This window comes from Hypomesus transpacificus, chromosome 6 (assembly GCF_021917145.1).
Source record: "Hypomesus transpacificus isolate Combined female chromosome 6, fHypTra1, whole genome shotgun sequence".
Classification (NCBI taxonomy): Eukaryota; Metazoa; Chordata; class Actinopteri; order Osmeriformes; family Osmeridae; genus Hypomesus; species Hypomesus transpacificus.
This window is the reverse complement of record NC_061065.1, coordinates 2,141,564-2,165,004: the sequence shown is the minus strand read 5'-3', so window position 1 is coordinate 2,165,004 and position 23,441 is coordinate 2,141,564. Positions and strand designations below refer to the sequence as shown.

The 23,441-nt window shown below is 46.3% G+C and overlaps 1 protein-coding gene across 1 annotated transcript; it reads right to left on the bottom strand.

The window, feature by feature from the left end:
* Nucleotides 1–9,147: 9,147 nt before the first annotated feature.
* LOC124469231 (24-hydroxycholesterol 7-alpha-hydroxylase) lies at nt 9,148–22,912 on the bottom strand. Its single transcript, XM_047022400.1, has 12 exons — nt 22,701–22,912; nt 19,695–19,830; nt 17,371–17,545; nt 17,128–17,277; nt 16,806–16,899; nt 16,613–16,708; nt 16,012–16,102; nt 13,918–14,051; nt 13,660–13,755; nt 11,533–11,621; nt 10,022–10,109; nt 9,148–9,827 (listed from the first exon to the last, which is right to left on the bottom strand). The coding sequence occupies exons 1-12, from the start codon at nt 22,875–22,877 to the stop codon at nt 9,759–9,761; spliced, it is 1,395 nt and encodes a 464-aa protein (XP_046878356.1). The 5' UTR covers nt 22,878–22,912; the 3' UTR covers nt 9,148–9,758.
* Between the last annotated feature and the right edge of the window lie 529 nt (nt 22,913–23,441).

Here is a 23,441-nt window from a genome sequence, read left to right as displayed (position 1 = left end):
TGCCCACAGGGAGGAGAGGCTGTGCTCTGTCTGCCCACAGGGAGGAGAGGCTGTGCTCTGTCTGCCCACAGGGAGGAGAGGCTGTGCTCTGTCTGCAAACAGGGAGGAGAGGCTGTGCTCTGTCTGCCCACAGGGAGGAGAGGCTGTGCTCTGTCTGCTCACAGGGAAGAGAGGCTGTGCTCTGTCTGCAAACAGGGAGGAGAGGCTGTGCTCTGTCTGCTCACAGGGAGGAGAGGCTGTGCTCTGTCTGCCCACAGGGAGGAGAGGCTGTGCTCTGTCTGCTCACAGGGAAGAGAGGCTGTGCTCTGTCTGCCCACAGGGAGGAGAGGCTGTGCTCTGTCTGCCCAAAGGGAGAGGTGGAGACAGAGTAGCCTGGCTGCCAGCCCAACTTCTCCCCGCCCAAAAAAAATTTGGTCGGGAAGTTGGGTCTGGAGGGTCTCGTATTGGGGACCAACTACAGAAAACCAGAATCTGGGCGAACCAATTAAATTGCCAGGGCGGGCTTTATACGATGATGGACAGATGATCAAGAGTAACGTAATCACCCACGTCACAAAAGAGCGCTTAAGTTGAATTCGTTTTGAACAAACATGGCTACCGCTGGAGATCTGGGATGTTATGATTCTGCCATCGAGTCTGTTTTAGAAAACATCGACAGCGCATTAATTTTGAAAGAGGAACAGAGAGACGCAATCAAGGCATTTGTCGATGGAAAATATGTTTTTGCCGTCCTTCCTACGGGATTCGGTAAAAGTTTAATTTATCAGCTGGCCCCGATGGAGTTGTAATGCTAAACGGAGAACTTGTTCGTATATGCATTGCCCTTTATTGTTTCGCTCAAAAAGGTTGACCGTGTGAAGAAGTACTCCCCCTACCCTTAAATTAATTTTACAACACCGGCAAAAATCGTTTGTATTCATTCTTCAAGCATACTTCAAGTCTGCTTGCAGTTTAGTCAGTAAAGATTTAGCTGCCTCTCAGTTTAGTTCTGTTGACAACAACTATGCCGCGGCGCTTAACATACGTCACATACTCTGTTGCTCTGATTGGTTGTAGAGCTGTCCAATTGAGCGAAGAGGCATTTGTTTTCCAGGCTCGTTTGAAACACGCCTCGTAGTCAAAGCCCAACGGAGAGTTCTCAGACTCATATTCTGACTAGAATTATGAGTATGACAACGTCAGGCTAGAGACAGAGCTCCACTTCATAACAGAATGTGACCACTACAAAGAAATTCGAACCAAATACTTCCCCCAAATGACCACCATTTACAAGGAATTAGAAAATGTAACAAATAGAGAGACTGGTTTATTTATTGGGAGAAAAAACCTAACTGCTGTATTTTAGCAGCAAAGTATGCATCAGCCTGTGGCCTTTGAGACAGCCACAACGAGAACCATGTCTAATGTGTCAAACATAACATGTTTTTATTTTTGTTTTCATTTTTTGTTTCAATTGTATTGTAATTACTCTTTATAAGCACTTGCAATTTTAAATCTATTATTTGATTATTACTATTCTTATTATCATTATATGACCTGGTGTATGTGCATGTGTATGTATGTGTATATACGTGTGTATATATACGTGTGGGTGTATGTACATGTGTGTATACATGTACATAAGCAGTCATAAGAAGATTGGTGATTCGGCCTTTGCTAATTATGCCCCAAAACTATGGAACAAATTACCCATAAATATTAGGGAAGTAAACACGCTAGACATTTTTAAAAGACAGCTTAAAACCTACCTTTTTACCGAAGCATTTAAGCAATTTTATCTCAGAAGGGTTTTACTACTTTTATTAGTTATATTATTGTTGCTATTTTAATTATTACTTTTATCACTTGTATTACTGTTTTTATTGATTTTATGTAAAGCACCTTGAGCTACAATTCTTGTATGAAATGTGCTATATAAATAAAGTCCTACTTACTTACTTACTTTCTTACATATATATATATATATATACATATGGGTGTGTATCTATTTACTTATTTATTTATTTTTCCTACCAATTGTTTTGGAAACATTAATAATATACCAACTTTAATAATAACAACATGGATACAAGTTGTACACCTGTGTGGTGTAATTACACTTATGTATATGTTAAACTACCGTGTGTGTCTCTGTATGTGAGTGTATGAAATATACGTTTATAGGCCATGATTTATATTGATGAATATTTCTGTAATTCTACCGTTGCTTTGGCAATATGAACAATTGTTGTTTTTGTGCCAATAAAGCCCTTTGAACTGAACTGAAACAGAGAGAGGAGAGAGAAAGAGAAAGAGAGAGAGAGAGAGAGAGAGAGAGAGAGAGAGAGAGAGAGAGAGAGAGAGAGAGAGAGAGAGAGAGAGAGAGAGAGAGAGAGAGATAACAGGATGAAATCAGTTTTTAGCTTTTCTTTTTATAATGAATGCACTCAGGAAAATGAGATAATAAAGCAACTGCAGAAACATGCTTTTTTCCATTTGTCATTCAATTAAGAGTTAAGTGATAGTCCCTCCCTAAAGCCTTTTTCTCATCAGTAAATGACAGCCACAGTATTAAGACACTTCCTGGCTACATTAAAGAGCTTATATAGGTGGCATTTCGAAACTCTATAATTGCTATCTGTCTGATTGCTACTGGCAAAGTTTGTTGAGAAAGTATCTGTTGTCTGAACGAGATTAATAGAATGAGCACTCGGCTGGCAGAAAATAAGAGACAGAGATGGAGAGAGGGAGAGATGGAGAGAGATGGAAATAGAGAAGGAGAGGGAGAGACAGATTGAGAGAGAGATGGAGAGAGATGGAGAGAGCGAGAGAGAGGGAGAGAGAGATGGAGAGAGAAAGATGGAGAGAGATGGAGAAAGAAATAGAGTTGGATAGAGAGGGGGAGAGAGAGAGCGCTTTTCTGAGATTCTCTTCCAGAGTTAGGTTAAATATGTTATTTCTAGCCCGGTAAGAGAGGAGAAGAGGAGAGGGGGAGAGAGCGTAGTGTAGTCTTCCCAGCCTCTACAGTGTTAGGACAGACATCAGTATGAGAGTATTAAAGCAGCAGATTCTATCTGAGGAATGTTGTCATGGGCCGTGTGGAGGAATCCAGTACGACCCCCCTAACCTGCTCACACACACACGCACACAGCATGTAAGGTACTGGAACTCACGATTTTTTACACACATTACATTTACATTTAGCAGACGCTCTTAACCAGAGCGACTTACAGTAAGTACAGTAATCTAAAGGTCGCCAGTTCGATTTCCGGCCATGCCAAATGACGTTGTGTCCTTGGGCAAGGCACTTCACCCTACTTGCCTCGGGGGGCATGTCCCTGTACTTACTGTAAGTCGCTCTGGATAAGAGCGTCTACTAAATGACTAAATGTAAATGTAAGTACAGGGACATGCCCCCCGAGGCAAGCAGGGTGAAGTGCTTTGCCCAAGGACACAACGTCATTTGGCTCGGCCGGGAATAGATCTAGCAACCTTCAGATTACTAGCCCAATTCCCAATGCCACCTGACTCCCTATTTTTCAATTTGTTATCAAATTTCGATTCATTATATGCTTACATTTGATTCCAGTTTGCTGTTTAGTGTTACTTGTTTCTATTTGACTGTGATAGGTAGTTAAGTGTTGAAGAAGAAAAAAAACAATGCAATCAAACGTTGAAATGTATTGTTTTTTTGCAGTTTAGTACACTCATTGTTATATATATATATAAAAAAAAGAAAAAAGAAATTGTGAATCGCTAGAAGACTGAATCGCGATTCAAAGGCGAATCTATTTTTTCCTCCAACCCTACATTACAATTAGTCATTTAGCAGAAAAGCACAATGTGCCTTGCCCAGGGACACAACGTCATTTTTTGCAGGCCCAAGAATCAAACCGGCAACCTTCTGATTGGTAGCCCGATTCCTTAACCGCTCAGCCATCTGACCCCTACTCATTAATCGATGGTTTGTCTACAAGATGGAAACATTTGTATCATGTTTCGTCTGTCTGTGTGTGTGTGTGTGTGTGTGTGTGTGTGTGTGTGTGTGTGTGTGAGAGAGAGAGAGACACTGGCAGGCTATTATAACCTTAAGACAGCCAGGCTGACAATGTTAATGTTCTTCACTGCACATGATCAGCATTAGCTAACATACACACACACACCATGTTCCCTCGTTACACACTGTTCTCTGTAGGTGTTGTAGGGCCTTACAGTGTTCTCTGTTACAGTGTCACCCCAGAAACATCTGTCCCATCCTGCCCTCAACTCCCAGTCCTCCCCCAGTCCTCCTCCAGTCCTCCCCCAGTCCTCCCCCAGTCCTCCCCCAGTCCTCCCCCAGTCCTCCTCCAGTCCTCCCCCAGTCTTCCTCCAGTCCTCCTCCAGTCCTCCTCCAGTCCTCCCCCAGTCCTCCTCCAGTCCTCCCCCAGTCCTCCCCCAGTCCTCCTCCAGTCCTCCCCCAGTCCTCCCCCAGTCCTCCTCCAGTCCTCCCCCAGTCCTCCCCCAGTCCTCCCCCAGTCCTCCTCCAGTTCTCCCCCAGTCCTCCCCCAGTCCTCCCCCAGTCCTCCCCCAGTCCTCCTCCAGTCCTCCCCCAGTCCTCCCCCAGTCCTCCCCCAGTCCTCCTCCAGTCCTCCCCCAGTCCTCCCCCAGTCCTCCTCCAGTCCTCCCCCAGTCCTCCCCCAGTCCTCCTCCAGTCCTCCCCCAGTCCTCCTCCAGTCCTCCCCCAGTCCTCCTTCAGTCCTCCTCCAGTCCTCCCCCAGTCCTCCCCCAGTCCTCCCCCAGTCCTCCTCCAGTCCTCCCCTAGTCCTCCTCCAGTCCTCCCCCAGTCCTCCCCCAGTCCTCCTCCAGTCTCCCCCAGTGGGCAGAGAGAGAGAGAGAGAGAGAGAGAGAGAGAGAGAGAGAGAGAGAGAGAGAGAGAGAGAGAGAGAGAGAGAGAGGGAGGAAGTGTGTGTGTTTCTGGGAGGGGGGGTACTAAAACCGAGTACTTTGTCCCTCTTGAGAAAACTATCCATGCGACACAAAAGCCTATACTTGCAGCTCAGCACATGATGTGTCCTTTTAAGCAGAACACCCACCCTGGAGACTGTGTCTTCCATAGCCGTAGACCACTCTTTACCACGTTCTCTACATCTAGTTACAGTCTTTGCCTTTCTCTCTCTATACAGTCTCTGCCTTTCTCTCTCGATACAGTCTCTCTATTTTACTCTTTCTCCCTCTCCCTACTGTATCTCTCTCCCTCTCTTTCTCTCAGAGGAGTTGTCCTGGGGAAAATGGACCCCCTGACCCAGCTGACCTCCTGACCTCTGACCCCAGCAGTGTTCTTGTCGTCACTCCTGGTTTTGGAACATTCCATTAATAGCCAGCGTTGTTCTGTTAGAAGGAAACTGTTCATGGGTGTTTTCCAACCTTCTCTCTTTCAGCTGAAACCTTAATCCAGTTTACACACACTCTCTGTATGCATACTCTCTATACACACACACTATAGATACACACTCTCTCCATATACACACACTATAGATACACACACTCTCTCCATACATACACACTATAGATACACACACTCTATATACACATACTCTCTATACACACACACACTCTTTACGCATACTCTCTATACACACACAGTATAGATACACACTCTCCATATACACACACTATAGATACACACACTCTATAGAGGGACAGACGTACAGAAAGCCAGAATTGGAAAGTCCAGAATCAATAAATCCTGTAGGAACCAGACAGGGTTAGGGTTAGACTGTGACACCACACACACACACACACACGGAGCAGCATTCTATTCTTAGAGCCATAACACCAGGTTCGTATATATAGACCTGCTTCATCCCACTGCCTTCAAATGAAGGTAATCTTACCACTGCCTGGAAAAGATTGATTGTGTGTGTGTGCCAGGCGAGGTGCCAGATGTCAACAAGGGTCAAGCAGTGTGTGGTGTGTGCACACACACACAGAACAGGTGAACATTATGACAGGAGATGGAATTATAGTGATTATTGCGCTGGTTGTCATGGAGACCATCCATGTGTAGTCAATCAAAGACTGCTTCCTTGTGGTATGTATGTGTGTGTGCATGGCTGTGTATATGTATGTGTGTGTGTGAGTTTGTGTGTGAGTGTGTGCGTGCGTGTGTGTGTGTGCACCCCTACCCTGGCCCTACCTAATCCTACCCCTACCTTGCCTTCCTGCTCCTGGAACACGGACTGGTCCACATTGCAGGCGAACAGGGAGGTGGGCAGGTCGTTGAAGTCGGTGATGTGGTGGAAGCTGGCTCCCAGAGCAGGCTCCTCCACAGGGCTCCGCAGCACCTGCAGCTCCTGCAGCTCCTCTCCTCCCAGGAGGAACACCCTGTGGTAGAAGGTCGCGCTGCCCAGACTGGAGAAGAACTGTTCACCCTTCATGACTGGGGAGAGCTGGGGGGAGGGAAGAGGGGAGGAGAGAGAGAGAGCAGAGGAAGAGGTTACCCCCCTGGTCTCCAACACTACCTCCAGATGGAAGGATGAGAGCAAGATGGAGGGATGGATAGATAAGAGAGAGATGGAGGGATTGAGGGAGGGATAAAAGGAGAGATGGAGGAATGAGAAAGAGATGGAGGGATGGATAGATGAGAGAGAGATGGAGGGATGGATGGATGAGAGAGATGGGGGGATGGATGGATGAGAGAGAGATGGGGGGATGAGAGAGATGAAGGAAAATGGAAGGGGGTGGGACCAGAGGTTTGAGCTATTTTGGGATCAATAGGCCATTACTGCACACACACACACACACATACACTGACACAAATTCTATCATTCTCAGTGACTTTCTCTCTCGTTCTCTCTCTCCCACTCTCTCTCTCTCTCTCTCACACACACACACACAGGTCTATAGATAGTGTCTGCAGCAGACTGCATCCTTCCTGGCCTATGCGTGTGTGTGTGAGAGAGAAGGCTATAAATAGGCCAGCTTTAATGAAATGCACAGATCGCTGAGCGCTTGATTAAATTGAAATGTTCCAGACAGACAGGCTCTTATTTCACTTCAATATCAGCGTGCCCTGTGGTCTCTGACAAGGCAGTTAGTGAGACAAAAACACACAGACAGACAGACAGAGACAGAGAGAGAGAGGGAGGGAGGGAGATGGAGGGAGAGGGGGAGGGAGAGAGAGAGAGAGAGAGAGAGAGAGAGAGAGAGAGAGAGAGAGAGAGAGAGAGAGAGAGAGAGAGAGAGAGAGAGAGGGAGGGAGACGGAGGGAGGGAGGTTGAGTTGATGAAGGCTGAGGGATGTTTAGACCCTGCAACCAGGTGGTTTATTGCCTGCATGCCTGCCTGCCTGCCTGCCTGCCTGCCTGCCTGCCTGCCTGCCTGCCTGCCTGCCTGCCTGCCTGCCTGCCTGCCTGTCTGTCTGTCTGTCTGTCTGTCTGTCTGTCTGTCTGTCTGTCTGCGTGTCTGTCTGTCTGCATTACCTACAGCAGTCCTGCAGCATGCCTTCCACCCTCCAGAACACCAACATCCTTCTGGAGAGAAGTGATTCTACTATGTGCTCAACATGCTATTTTACTCTCCAGGTCATCTTGTTGAATAAGCAAAACACCAGATAGAAAAATAAAAAAATACTGTTGACATAAAGACAAAGACTACTTTCTAATTTTCTACTAATTTTCTTAATATCCATGAGCCCTGGACCTGAGATTGATCTGAACAGTCAGTCTCTGATAAACAGTCTTTTCCAATCATCAAGTACAGACCTTCTACCTCAGCGACAGAAAGTGTCAGACTGAAGAACAATTTCCAAATTCTAAATGACTCATTCTTCTGCACTCAGACCTGTTGGCATGAGAGAGAATCTAACAACAACTCAACAACACAAAATGCATAAACAGCAATTTCTCGTAGTTGTTCTATATGCATGTTAACAATAATTGTATAACTAACACTTGCTTTACCCATGTTGACAGGTGCGCGAGACCTGGACTAAATACATCAATTTTGCATAATCTCCGTGACTGACGCAGACCCGGAGGCGCGCGCACACACATTAGCTTACTCTGCAGAATATCAACGCTCAAAAAATTCACCTCTGATCCGGTATATAGTGTATCCGGTATGTAGTTTATCTGACAAAACAATCTTGCCGTGATAATTAACAGCGTCTGCAGTTGCGGAGTGACGTCACGTCTCCAAAACCGGGATTGACGAAGACGATCCAATCGGGACTTTTGTCGTCACCCACCGAGGCGTTCAAACACAAGCATTTTCAATGTATATAATTGTCAATAACCGTAATATTTGTGTCCACTTTCTTGACCTAAACTTAACTTACTAGGCTATTCAAGACTTCCAGATGATTGCTACACTGCGAGTTTAAACGTTTTTGTCTGGAGTTCTGTTCTGTAAAAACCTCTCTGATGCAATGCAAACGATAAGTGACGTAAAATCGATACTTAGAATTGGCGTTGCTATCTCCTAATAAAATCGCAGTAGGTGAAGCGACACGGCTGCATCTGTTCCTCTTCCTGTGCGGTCTCGCGATCCGGCGTTTGTTCTCTACTGTCTTTCTGAGCCTCCCCTCTCTCTCTCAATCTCTTACTCTCTCTCTCTGTCTCTCTCTCTCACACGCTCCCTTCTTTGCGACCCTCTCTCTCTCACTCTCTTACTCTCTCTGTCTCTCTCTCTCACACGCTCCCTTCTGTGCGAATCTACCTTGCATTCCAGCTGCAACTGCGAGCAGATAATCTCTTGTCGTTTTTGGAGACAGTTTTGACTCACCGATGACTGGCTTGCGGCGTCCAAGTGATGTTTGTGTTACCCAGGACTCAAATGGTGTTCTGTCCGCGGGGGGCATTCTCTTACCAATAGAGACTCGGAGCGGAGTGGCTAAAAAAAGCTACAAATTAACCGAGGTATTGGAACCTACGTCAGAGCTTTCGCCAGCAGTTTGATGTTGCCTACCGACTGTCTCGCATCCACGAGCAGGTTTATCCGGCCTTTACCGAAACTGCAGGTGTTGATCAATGGCGTCAAACGGAACATTAATTAACGTGATTTTTAAATACATATAATGGAATGAAAGTCAAATATATACATAGAATTTGACGTGATTATTTTGAGATTGTATGAATAATGTAGATTATTCAGGAAAATGTATCTGGATATCTGCCACATTTAGAATTTAATAAAACTTTATTGTTTTGGTTATGTCAAGTGACACACATACAGTTAACTACAAAGGTAGGTTTACTCTGCGTTCCCCACGTCTGCAGTAATACAACATGTTTCATGGGGGCCAGATGGAGGCCCAGTAGTTATTTTGGAATGGTGCGTTTATCAACAGCGGATTGGCCAAGTTTATTGAAATGAAGGTTATAACAAGCATAACACAGTAGAATAGTTTGAAAGGCCTTGATCAAATAATGTGATAATTAACTAAATGCTTAGATGAGCGAGAAGGCATCAACCCATAATCAATTACAATTAGAAACAGAAAAAGGTATATCGTTTAGGCCCAACGGCAAGCTAAAGGTTCCTCCTACCTACTTTGAATGAACAAAAATCTACAAAGTAATTTCAGTTTCGCAACAAGCTCTCCCCCCGCCCTCTTCTTCTTTGTTCTGGCTAGGGTCAAAGTTCAAAGTCCAAGAAGAAGGCTAGTGTTGCTGGTGATGAGCTGTGAGGTCATCAGTCAGCGCCCTGATCCCCACGGTCTCCATGTGACAGCCCCCAGGACTGCGTCCTCTCCCCCTGGGAGTATAGTCTGTGTGAGGGCGCCCCCGTGTGGGGGGAGGACTAGCGGTGTCGGTACTGGACTCTGCAGGGTCCTGCTGGCTGCTGAGTCCCCACCAGGTGAAGAGAACTCTGGAGACAGGAGAGATCAGCTACAGCTAGACTATGATGAGAAAATGATCTAACGGAGGGTTGAAGTTGAACTCCAAAACACAACTATTCACCAGAAATGTTTGAAAATAGGAAGAAGCTGGATAAGGCTGAAATTGGGGAGTTTAGATTCACTTTAACTCTGGAGAGACTCAGGGTTTTATATGGAGACTCACAGGTTTAGGCAGGGGGTCCATGAGGGTGAAGTCATACTTGTAGAGAATCATAGCCACAAACATGTGCAGCTCAACGATCGCATACCACCTTTTGGAAACAAACAGAAAAACAGAGGTGGTATGCATAGCAACAACAAAAAATGTTTTGTTGGTGTTGCATATGAATGTACTATATTCATCCATACATAACCAGCACCACTCAGAGGAGGATGTCTGAACAGATTCTGATTCACTCAGATGTGTACAAAAAGACACTATAGACACAATGCGACACTTTAGAGACAGTAATGTCAACATCGATAACTCCCTATGTCTCATCCATAACGTACCTTTTTAGAAACTTTATTGCGCCAAAAAAAATTCTAACCTTTCTAAACATTAATTTTTTCCAAAAAGTTTTCCCCACACACAACACGACACAAATAAGTGTATTGTGTTTTTGAAACCTTTTTCATTTTAGTTTTCAAATTTTCGAAAGTAAAAAAATATACAAATAATTATCTACTTTGTTATCCAACTTATCTAACCTTTTTTCCCACACACAACACAACACAAATAAGTGTCTAGTGTTTTTGAAACGTTCAAAGCTTTTGAAACCCATCTCTGATAGAGAGACAGAGTCAATGATGAGAGAGACATCAGAGTCAATGATGAGAGAGACACTATGTCATGTGGGATGATAACCTGTTCTGGTAGCTAGCTAGTCCCCTGACCTCCACTACTGCAGAGACTAACTCTCCCTGACCCGACTGCAGTGACTCTAACTCTCCCTGACTCGACTGCAGTGACTGTAACTCTCCTTGACTCGACTGCAGTGACTCAAGCTCTGCCTGACTCTGACTCTGGATCTGACTCTAGCTGTGAGTCATACATGCCTCTGTGTCAGTGATGTAGACTTTCCTCACATCCTCATCCAAACCTAATTAGACTGGACTGCAGGAGCAGGCAGAGGAGATATGTTGGGGTCAGACACACACACACACACACCTAGATACACAAACAGAAACACACACCCAGACAGACGGACACACACAGAAAAACACCCCCCATATACACACAATGTAGCTAATGCTACCTTAGTAGTCCAATTCTGGAGGCTAGATGAACCAGAAAATACACAAAGTAGTTGATAAATGATGCTGTTCTCTCTCTGTCATCACATTCCTACTCTTCAGCTCAACATTAAACTGTTTTACTGTACATCCCAGACTTGATCACTTGGTTCTTCTTCTGTGGTGTGAGTGTTCCTCAGGGAAAGGTTCAGAGGTCATGTCAGTCTGGAGGTCTGTGTCTTTGATATTCAGTGCAGCTGGGAATGTCCCCCCCTCCCAACCCCCCCCCCCCCCCTCCCCTCCTAACCCCATGCTCTTCCCACCTCCCCCCCCCCCCCCCCCCCCTCCTGGTGATGTACTGTATGTGATCTTTTTGATGGCAAAGACCCCAGGCCCAGCCCAGACCACAGTGAGTGTGTTGTTCTGAGTGTGTGTTCTGTTGTGGTGTGTGTGTCTAACCTCCCTGGACATTGGTTGCGACCTCCCCCGAATGCCACAAAGCCCTCCAAGAAGACGTTCTTCACAAGATCAGCCTTTTCCCAGCGTTCCTGTGGGAAGGAGGGAAAGGCTATATTAGACCAAAACAACACAAGAGCTTTTCTTTTTATAGGCCTCAGGCAGGCTTTTACCAAGGGAGAGACAGAGAGAGAGATGGAGAGAGGCAGAGAGAGATGGAGAGAGAGAGGGATGAAGAGAGAGGGTGGGAAGAGAGAGGAGGAGGTGGGAAAGGGGGGGTGAGGAGTGGGGGGTGGAACCAGGAAAAAAAACTACTTAAATAACCGCATTCTTTAAGATAAAAGAGCACAGCAATGAACACACCAGGCAAGATGAGGGGAAACAGCAAACAAGCAAGAGAACGTGCATAATCATCCAGACAGCTCAGAGGAACTGTAACCTAGGGCTTCCTAACTGCTCCCTGCATGACACAGGGTCTAACTGCTCCCTGCATGACACAGGGTCTGACTGCTCCCTGCATGACACAGGGTCTGACTGCTCCCTGCATGACACAGGGTCTGACTGCTCCCTGCATGACACAGGGTCTGACTGCTCCCTGCATGACACAGGGTCTGACTGCTCCCTGTATGACACAGGGTCTGACTGCTCCCTGCATGACACAGGGTCTGACTGCTCCCTGCATGACACAGGGTCTGACTGCTCCCTGCATGACACAGGGTCTGACTGCTCCCTGTATGACACAGGGCTTGACTGCTCCCTGCATGACACAGGGTCTGACTGCTCCCTGCATGACAGTGGTCAAGACTGTACACTGGGTTCCAAACCTCCATACATAAGCATAATGTGGGTCATAATGATAGGGTGACCACATTTGAGTTTGTGAGAAAGAGGACATTTCGTCGCGTCGGCGGGGGGGGGTGCATCGTGTATTGCACGCCGCACTATCTGATCAAAATGACAGTTCTCTCTACAGTCAGAGTTCGCGCAAGAAGGTGGAACGTAAGGGAGATACCCTTTCCTGAACTTGTAAGGGCGTAATAGTTGTGACCCAGAGAAACACGAATATCCAACGAGGCAAAATCCCGGACTATTTTGGAATCCCTGCCAGACGCATTTTTTAGGACTCGAAAAGAGGACATGTCTGGGTAAAAGAGGACGTCTGGTCACCCTACCTAAGATAGCATCATGCTAGGTTAACTTCAGCCCACATTAGCATCCTGCTAGGTTAACCTCAGCCCACATTACAGGGCTGCCAACTCTCACGCATTGGCCGTGAGACACGCATTTCAACCATTTCACGCTCTCACGCAACACCTTGAATTTTTCACGTTGAGTAGGCAACGCCAACCAAGTAGTCCTGCTAACGTTGTAAACAGTAATGAACGAGGTGCAGGCACACGGAGTGAAGCAACATAGACGCAAACACATGAAAGCTCGTCTCGGGGGGGACATTTTGGTTGGCCCCACCAAATCTCACTCCAAGGTTTTTTGAAAAGTTGGCAGCCATGACATTAGCATCATGCTAGGTTAACCTCAGCCCACATTAGCATCATGCTAGGTTAACCTCAGCCCACATTAGCATCATGCTAGGTTAACCTCAGCCCATATTAGCATCATGCTAGGTTAACTTCAGCCCACATGAGCATCATGCTAGGTTAACCTCAGCCCACATTAGCATCATGCTAGGTTAACCTCAGCCCATATTAGCATCATGCTAGGTTAACCTCAGCCCATATTAGCATCATGCTGGGTTAACCTCAGCCAACATTAGCATCATGCTAGGTTAACCTCAGCCCATATTAGCATCATGCTAGGTTAACCTCAGCCCATAATAGCATCATGCTAGGTTAACCTCAGCCCATATTAGCATCATGCTAGGTTAACCTCAGCCCATGTTAGCATCATGCTAGTTTAACACCAGGCTAGATTAGCAACTGACAAGCAGACTGAAGCGAAAGTAGTAGTATAAATCAATCTCTACAAAGTAGGGTATCTGGATGCTATCTGGTCTTACTGGTCTGAACTGGTCTGGTTCTATGTGGTCTAACTGGTCTGAACTGGTCTGGTTCTATCTGGTCTTACTGGTCTGGTTCTATCTGGTCTTACTGGTCTGGTTCTATATGGTCTTACTGGTCTGAACTGGTCTGGTTCTGGGAAGTAGCGGGGGTTTCTGTGGGCCCAGTATGGAGACAGCATCAGCAGATCTCCTGCCGGGACCACGAAGTTCTGAAGAACACACACACACACACGCACACGCACACGCACACGCACACAGGAAGAAGGTAGGATATACTGTTATTGATTTGGCTTGTTGCACATTCACAACGTAAAAAAAAGTTAGAAAGTAGTGTTTATTTGGCTTGCACACCCAGATGCAGTCCCCCTCACCTGTATGCGCAAGGGCCTGACCACCCTGCGTGCGATGGCCCCTGGGGACCGCAGTCTGATGGCCTCCAGGATCACACACTTCACGTAGGGCATCTGCTGGAGCTGTTCCTGGCCCACTGTGGGGCTGGCCCTGTCTGGCACCCGCTCACACGCACACGACACACACACACACACATACCAACATAAGTAAGTAGCCGAAACTTCCTTTTTAGAGGCAGACAGGCTGTGAGATGTTAGATGATCTACTACTGACACCTATTGGAGTGTTATGGAAGTGTCTGGAGAGGAAGAGGGATAAGACAAAACAGGAAGTGTGAGTGTTTGTGTCGTCAAAACAGGAAGTGTGAGTGTTTGTGTTGTTGGAACAGGAAGTGTGAGTGTTTGTGTTGTCGGAACAGGAAGTGTGAGTGTTTGTGTCGTCAAAACAGGAAGTGTGAGTGTTTGTGTCGTCTAAACAAGAAGTGTGACTGTTTGTGTTGTCGGAGCAGGAAGTGTGAATGTTTGTGTTGTCGGAAAAGGAAGTGTGAGTGTTGTCTGAACAGGAAGTGTTAGTGTTGCCACAACAGGCAGTGTGAGTGTTTGTGTTGTCGGAACAGGAAGTGTGAGTGTTTGTGTTGCGTAAAAACAGGAAGTGTGAGTGTTTGTGTTGCGTCAAAACAGGAAGTGTGAGTGTTTGTGTTGTTGGAGAAGGAAGTGTGAGTGTTTGTGTTGTCGGAGCAGGAAGTGTGAGTGTTTGTGTTGTCGGAAGAGGAAGTGTGAATGTTGTCGGAACAGGAAGTGTGTGTGTTTGTGTAGTCGGAACAGGAAGTGTGTGTGTTTGTGTTGTCGGAACAGGAAGTGTGAGTGTTTGTGTTGCGTCAAAACAGGAAGTGTGAGTGTTTGTGTTGTCGGAACAGGAAGTGGCAGTGTTTTTGTTTGGCAGTGTTTGTGTTTGTGTCAGAACAGGAAGTGGCAGTGTTTGTGTTTGGAAGTGTTTGTGTTTGTGTCGGAACAGGAAGTGGCAGTGTTTGTGTCGGAACAGGAAGTGGCAGTGTTTGTGTTTGGCAGTGTTTGTGTTTGTGTCGGAACAGGAAGTTGCAATATATGTGTTTGTGTCTGAACAGGAAGTGGCAGTGTTTGTGTCGGAACAGGAAGTGGCAGTGTTTGTGTCCGGCAGTGTTTGTGTTTGTGTAGGAACAGGAAGTGGCAGTGTGTGTGTTTGTGTCGGAACAGGAATTGGCGTGTTTGTGTTTGTGTCAGAACAGGAAGTGGCAGTGTTTGTGTCGGAACAGGAAGTGGCAGTGTTTGTGTTTGGCAGTGTTTGTGTTTGTGTCGGAACAGGAAGCTCCGACAACACAAACACAGCAGAAGAGTACAGAACAGCACTCAGGGCCTCATTTACTAACAGGATTGCATTTTTCAGGCGTGAAATAGCCGGTAAAGATATAACACGGTATTAACAAAGGCAGCGCACTTGAGTAAAAATGCAGATTACCGCTGCTGGGAGGGTATAAGGGAAAGTGGGTGTGTATATATCTAGCTCCTGTTCGCTGAACTTTTTTTTCTTCTTTTCTTCGAATCACCCATGGTGGCAGTAACATGCAGGCGATTGTTCCAGTATTTTATAGAAGCGCTAATTAACACTAATGGGCGCTGATTGCACGACGAGGATCTGGTTAGGCAAAGGCGCAGATTAAGCTGCGGTCGCAATGTGCCCTCAGAGTACAAATATTGTTCTCGTTGCCTTCGTCATTGCTCCATGGTAGCTTCATATACTACCTTGCATTTGTTGTGCGTGATTGCCAGGAAATTAAAAAAAGAATGTAATGACAAGAAATAATATTGATCATGCAGATTAAAACCAAAGTAACAAGCTTGGCTTTGAAATGTAAGAAGTAGAAAGATATTTCTATATCTTTTTGTGTAAAAACCAATATCTGTATCTTTTTTTTCACAAGAAAGGGGAGTGAGGGGAAGAAAGAGGGAGAGAGGCAGGGAGAGAGAGGCAGGGAGGGAGGCAGGGAGAGAGAGAGAGAGAGAGAGAGAGAGAGGGGGGGGTGGGGAGGGAGAGAGAGAGAGAGGGAGGGAGAGAAGGAGGAAGGGGTCTGTGTTTACCTTGGCCTTTTAGAGCCAGGTTGATCTCATTCATAGCAGTCTGGTAGATGTGAGGGTTGGACAGCATGAAGGCCAAGGCCCAGAACGTGATCTAGACAGGATCATCAATGATGCAAACCTTATTTGAAATTGTGTTCTACTTTCCGGAAAAAAACATTAAAAAAAAAAGAAAGGAAAGTAGAACAGAGGCCAAAACAGAGTAAAGCACAGCAGAGTCCTCTTCAAGTACTCATCAATAATGCAAACTTTATTTGTACTCTTTTTTTGCAAATGTTTTCAACCTTTTGAAAAAAAAATATATATCTTTCTAAACTTTTTTTCACCCACACACACAGTGAAAGGAGAGGAGAGGGCCAATGACAAGAAATATTATTGATTATGTGATCATGCCACCAAATACAGATTAAAACTAAAGTAACAAGCCAGGCTTTAAAACGTAAGTAGAAAGTGTAAAACATTTCTGACACCAGAAAAATCGACTTAAGTACCCATCTCTGCATAGTTGTCATTAATACTGGTACCCAGAGGCGTTAGTAAAAAGGGTCTAACGACGCCCCTGCTGGTACCTACTGGTATAGTTGTCATTAATACTGGTACCTACTGGTATAGCATTGGCTAGGGATGCCCACAACATCAGCAACCCGAAATTAGGAAGGTACTTGTCTGTTACGGTGGTGACCAGGTGTTGCAGTAAAGTCTGCAAAGGAATAACACACATGTACTGTGACCATGCTGGTGTTAATAGGGGTACTGGTGGGGTTAGTCTGCTAGTGACCAAACACACACACACTCACCCTGCCTCCGTTCCCCGACTCTTCCATGTCTTCAGAGTTGACCACCATGTGCCCCAGCAGAGAGAGGAGCCAGCGCTTAGATCCTGCCCACTCCCTGCACACACACACACACACACACACTTAGACCCTGCCCACTCCCTGCACACACACACACTTAGATCCTGCACACACACACACACACTTAGATCCTGCCCACTCCCTGCACACACACACAAACACACTTAGATCCTGCCAACTCCCTGCACATACGCACGCACACACTCTTAGATCCTGTCCACTCCCTGAACAGTTAGAAGCCACACCTCCCTCCCCCCGGGCTGACCGTAAGAGGAGGTCTGGGAGCTGGGAGCCGTGCTCAAAGCCCTCGTCGTAGACGGTGAAGCGCTGCTGAAACTCCTCCATGGTGAAGGGCCGGCCGGGGGAGTTGTTCTTCCCCAGCAGGTTACTCATCACCGCCGGGTACATCACCTCCCTGCCAAACACAAGGCTGGACACATGACCTCCCTGCCAATCACAGCGCAGGACACATCACCTCCCTGCCAATCACAGCGCAGGACACTCTCACCTGACCATCTTGTTGAGGTCTGCGTGGCCGTGGGGCCCCAGCAGCTCCAGGTGATGGTTGAACTGCTCACACAGCTGAGTCTGGAGCTGGGCCACATTCCCTGGGCTCAGACGGCCCTTGATCAGGGTGTTGCAGGCTGGGTGGAACCGGTAGAAGCTCTCCTTACTGATGGAGGCTGTGTACACAGAGCAGCAATGAGACCCAACACGACCATTATGAAGGCCAGGTCACACCAAACACCAATAAACACCAACCAAGGACTATTTCTATGTGGTTTTGGATGAGTGTCAGCTAGATTAACACAACGTCCAATGGAGATCCAGGGGAAGTGCTTAGCCATTCCCGCTCTTTCCACTTTCACTAGCTTAGCTCAAGTATTTATGCGGCCCCCTCAACACCACATCCATTCACTTAATTCGTGCTCATCACACCACGGAAGCCAAACAGTTTGCTTTCACGGCCAAAATTATTTGAGCGATCAAAGAAGACAAAGTGTTCATTAGGGCCACAGTAAGCACACATCGTAAAGAGAGGTAACCTGCGTAATTACCACAGCCAGGTCAGGTCTACAACTTCCGGTGAAGTTAGAAACATGACTTTTAATAACCAGAACAAGTTGTTAACCCTTGGCTCTCTTATTAACCCTACACTGCGGCTTCTCGCTTTTTGTATCCACCGATAGTCGCCCTCACGGAGATATCTCCCATTTCCAGCTGGCAGATTTTAGTTTTAAACTGAGAAAGACATGTTTCATCACCCATAGGGAACAAATATTACGTGAGTTAATGTAACCGGTGTGAACTAGTGAAACTCACTCCTCAGGTGTATAACAGGCCACCCGCGTCAACGAAGAGCTAGCTTTTCTTTGGTGTAGTTGGTAGTGGTGGTCACGCTTGGCAAGTCGGAGGTCGTGCGTTCGAGCCCAGTGAGTGGTGAACGAGCCTTGTCGTGACGGAGCGTGGCTACAGCTGTTACATACCCGTCACATTAACATTAGCTACTAGCAGGCAAGCTGAAAAATAATTGAGTGCATTATAATTTAGCAAAAATTTGTTAGCAAGCTAGCCTAGCTAACATTACTGCTGAAATCCTAGATAGTTAGAGCTAGCCTAACTAGCACTAGCTACTTTTACTGTGAGTTAGATCACATTTACATGTAGTCATTTAGCATACACTCTTATCCAGAGTGACTTACAGTAAGTACAGGAACATTCCCCCGAGGCAAGTAGGGTGAAGTGCCTTGCTCAAGCATGGCAACCTTCTGATTAATAGCCTGATTTCCCAACCACTCAGCCATCTGACCCTCTGAGATAGACTAAACCTTACCTTCGTAATTGCCGATGTATCTCGAAAAGTACAATTTGAATCTCTTTTCCCTCTTGTTTGAAGGGCAGTAAAATAGATTATCATGTACATCGTTGATTGTCTATTTGGAAGACAACCCGAACTCCTCGTAAAAAACGCATTTTGTGTGAGAGAACTTACGTGATCGCTCGCTACCAGAAGTTGTTGACTTGGCTTGTGCAATATGAGGAAGTGACGCGTGCATTGTGGATTGAAGTTGGCGTATGCAAGATAAGGTGGAAATGTCAATTGGTCTTTCGTTAACGTGCCAAGCGTAACTGTTGGCGTTTCGGTCACAATGAATTAAAGGTAAAATGTCATTTTAACATTAGTAAGAATTGTAATAATCATTTACCAACAGTATATATTAATATTTTGATATTTAATGATACTTTAGTTTTCATTGGTTTGGCGGCCCACCTGTATTAGCCTACCCTAGCTTACTACAGGTTGGGAAACAAGCTCTCTGAATGATTTAAGCTGAAGAAACACAGAGACGTCTGTGAATAATGAATAAAGTGATATACTGTTACACGAGAGGAACAAGCAGGGATGCAGGCCCATCTGTTAAGCTGTATGATGCAGTAGTTTCATATTATTTACATTTAGTCATTTAGCAGACGCTCTTATCCAGAGCGACTTACAGTAAGTACAGGGACATTTCCCCAAGGCAAGTAGGGTGAAATGCCTTGCCCACGGACACAACGTCATTTTGCACGGCCAGGAATCGAACCGGCAACCTTCTGATTAATAGCCCTATTTAACCGCTCAGCCATCTGACTCCCTCCCTATATTATATATATAGGTTGTTTAAAAGGATTAACCTTTTATCTGGGTGAGTGGTCTTACACAGTGGTGTGTAGTGTTATTATCGATGGCCCATACTGCTACTGGAGGTGTAGTTACATGCACAGTGCCTGGAAAATACACACTGTTCCAGAACAAAATAGTGCTAGAACTTCATGCAGGTCAGAGGTCACCTGTGTTGTGGACTGGCTCCTGGACTGCCTGCTCAAAGTCCACGTCTTTAGACATGAAGAAGGTGCGGAAGTCTTCATTCAGCGTAACAAAGGTCAGCCTCTTTCCTGCAGCCAGCACGGTGAAGACTGGACCGTACTGGGGACACACAGGGGACAGGCTGGGACATGCTGGGGACACACAGGGGACAGGCTGGGGACACAGGGGACACACAGGGGAAACGCTGGGACACACAGGGGACAGGCTGGGACATGCTGGGGACACACAGGGGACAGGCAGGGACATGCTGGGGACACACAGGGGACAGGCTGGGATATGCTGGGGACACACATGGGACAGGCTGGGGACACAGGGGACACACAGGGGAAACGCTGGGACACACAGGGGACAGGCTGGGACATGCTGGGGACACACAGGGGACAGGCAGGGACATGCTGGGGACACACAGGGGACAGGCTGGGATATGCTGGGGACACACATGGGACAGGCTGGGACACACATGGGACAGGTTGGGACAGGCTGGGACATGTTGGGGACACACAGGGGACACGCTGGGACATGCTGGGGACAGGCTGGGACATGCTGGGGACAGGTTGGGACAGGCTGGGACATGTTGGGAAATGCTGGGGACAGAATCCCCCCTAGACAACAACCCTGCCACAGCAGACATCCTCTGGAGGATGCTTTGTCGGAACCCGTGTGTGCCCCAGAACCAGTCACAACCAGTCAGAACCAGTTACATAATGCCTGGGTTCAGATGGCCTCCAACAGACTGCGAATCACACACTCATGAGTGAGGAGGGCCTCCTCAAACTGTGGCAGGGAGTCAGGCCCGCCCTCTACAGACACATAGGTACCACATATATCATATATAGTATAACTACAGACACATAGGTACCACATATATCATATATAGTATAACTACAGACACATAGGTACCACATATATCATATATAGTATAACTACAGACACATAGGTACCACATATATAATATATAGTATAACTACAGACACATAAGTACTACATATATAATATATAGTGTAACTACAGACACATAGGTACCACATATATAATATATAGTATAACTACTCACACATAGGTACCACATATATAATATATAGTGTAACTACAGACACATAGGTACCACATATATAATATATAGTATAACTACTCACACATAGGTACCACATACTTAATATATATAACTACAGATACATAGGTACCACATATATAATACATATAACTACAGAAACATAGGTGCATAATGACATACACATCTGAATGTGTAAATGAGTGTGTGTGTGTGTGTGTGTCCTAGTGTACTCAGGAGTGTGTGTGTGTGTGTGTGTCCTAGTGTACTCAGGAGTGTGTGTGTGTGTGTCCTAGTGTACTCAGGAGTGTGTGCCCCAGAACCAGTCACAACCAGTCAGAACCAGTTACATAATGCCTGGGTTCAGATGGCCTCCAACAGACTGCGAATCACACACTCATGTTCATCCAGCCCACAGCCCAAGTTGTCCAGTTTGGGCTTTACTGTTATCTCTGATGATGGGACAAACAAGGTTTGGTTTATTCCAATCAACAGGTATTACCCGTTACAGCTATGTAGCTATGTGGGTCTACTGTACCACATCATACATCAAGAAACACCTTGTTAGGTTAGGGGGTAGTGGTCATTTGAACTTCCTTTCTTTTGACACGTTCACAAACCCTGACTCGCATCCCAAAACATTGTTTTTTATTTGCAATTATACAATACGGACTGATATTTATGCTTTGATTCAACTTTGATTCAACTGATTTAACTGACAAAACTTTGATTTAACAATCGATATTTGAACCCCTCTCTCAGACAGCTAACTGACACACTTAGCATCAGTTCACCGAGGTGGTTCCAGGGTGGTACACACTGATAGAGGGGCAGTAAACACAGGCATTACCCTGAGTGTGCGTTCCTGAGCTGTAGTATCTGCTGTCCAGGGTGGGAGTGATAATGTGTGTGTATTATTAACCCCAACGTGCTGAGGAGACGCAGAGCTAGCACATCCTGTCATCTCTCCAGGAGGAGCAGCTGCTTCAGCCAGGACATGTATAGGAGGGAGGGGTGATAGTCAGAAAGGTGGGCAGGATAGGGAGGCAGGAGGGGTGATAGTGAGGCAGGGATGATAGAGAGGCAGGTGGGGTGATAGAGAGGCAGTAAGGGGTGATAGTGAGGCAAGAGGGGTGATAGAGAGGCAGTAAGGGGTGATAGTGAGGCAGGAGGGGTGATAGAGAGGCAGTAAGGGGTGATAGTGAGGCAGGAGGGGTGATAGAGAGGCAGTAAGGGGTGATAGTGTGGCAGGAGGGGTGATAGAGAGGCAGTAAGGGGTGATAGTGAGACAGGAGGGGTGATAGAGAGGCAGTATGGGGTGATAGTGAGGCAGGAGGGGTGATAGAGAGGCAGGAGTGGGTGATAGAGAGGCAAGAGGGGTGATACTGAGGCAGGAGGGGTGATAGTGAGGCAGGAGGGGTGATAGTGAGACAGGAGGGGTGATAGTGAAGCAGGAGGGGTGATAGTGAGGCAGGAAGGGTGATGGGAATACTTTTTCCCACAGCTGTTATATCATCTGTGAAGGAGGAGCTGGACTTATGGACTAGTTGGTGGGGTGATATCTGTGTGCAGAAGTGTGTGTGAATGATAGAGAGCGAGCACATTTCAAAACAGCCCAATGCCCAACAGATACAAATTGGCAGTTTTTTCCACAGAGTAGGGGCCACAACTGAAAAGGCACAATCACCTTTTGTTTTCATCTGAGTCTGTGGAATGGCTAAAAGTAACTGTCTATGTTCTGTTCTGTAATAAACTGGACTATGTTTTTTTTTTTGCAAGAACAAAAAATGAATGTATGTCCCTCGTTTGGCGACAAGTAAACACACATTCTCCAAAATGAGCTGACCACGTCATTATCGCTAGTAAATGTCGAGCTAAGAAGCAGTATATTTCATTAACACGAACAAAAAAGTCTTACCTTCCTCCTTGCCTCTGAGATGAAGGTGAGTGGTGCTTTACCGAACTCAAAAGCAGCACCAAACCACGGGATCCATCCTTTGATGCACGGAGGCGCGTTCGGGTCATCTTTGCCGAAAAATAGCTGTGCTGAAATGGCCACAATGATCAGAGACAAGACCACCGTTAGAGGGTCCATCACACCTGACGCACCTTCTCCGGTGCTCGAGCCGACCCGTCTGCACTAGTGATGTGTCGTTCGTGAACGATTCGTTCATTTTGAACGAATCCTTATAAGGACTCGGGAGTAACGAGTCCTCTCAACGAGTGATTCGTTCATTTCCCGACTCGGTCTTTCTACGAGTCTTTGGATCATTTTTCACGTGACCTGCATAGGCTCTGTAGCTAGAGGAAACGAACGATTCGTTCCTTTCCCGACTCGGTCTTTCTACGAGTCTTTGGATAATTTTTCATGTGACCTGTATAGGCTGTAGCAAGAGGAAACGAACGATTCGTTCCTTTCCCGACTCGGTCTTTCTACGAGTCTTTGGATCATTTTTCACGTGACCTGCATAGGCTCTGTAGCTAGAGGAAACGAATGATTAGTTCCTTCCCCGACTCGGTCTTTCTACGAGTCTTTGGATCCTTTTTTCACGTGACCTGCATTGTATTTTTTAGTAGAGGAAACAGTTTCCTTATTCCCTTTCGCGTGGCCGCTGTTTTAGTAAGACGTGAATGAATTATATTCGCTCAAGTCATCATA

Excerpts from the sequence above, each read along its gene's own strand:
- LOC124469231 (XM_047022400.1), bottom strand. The coding sequence starts at position 22,877 with ATGGACCCTCTAACGGTGGTCTTGTCTCTGATCATTGTGGCCATTTCA. Across the intron at positions 17,278-17,370 it reads GACCTCAACAAGATGGTCAG|GGAGGTGATGTACCCGGCGG; the intron begins GTGAGAGTGTCC and ends TGTGTTTGGCAG. Across the intron at positions 16,103-16,612 it reads CCCTAGCCAATGCTATACCA|ATCACGTTCTGGGCCTTGGC; the intron begins GTAGGTACCAGT and ends GATCCTGTCTAG.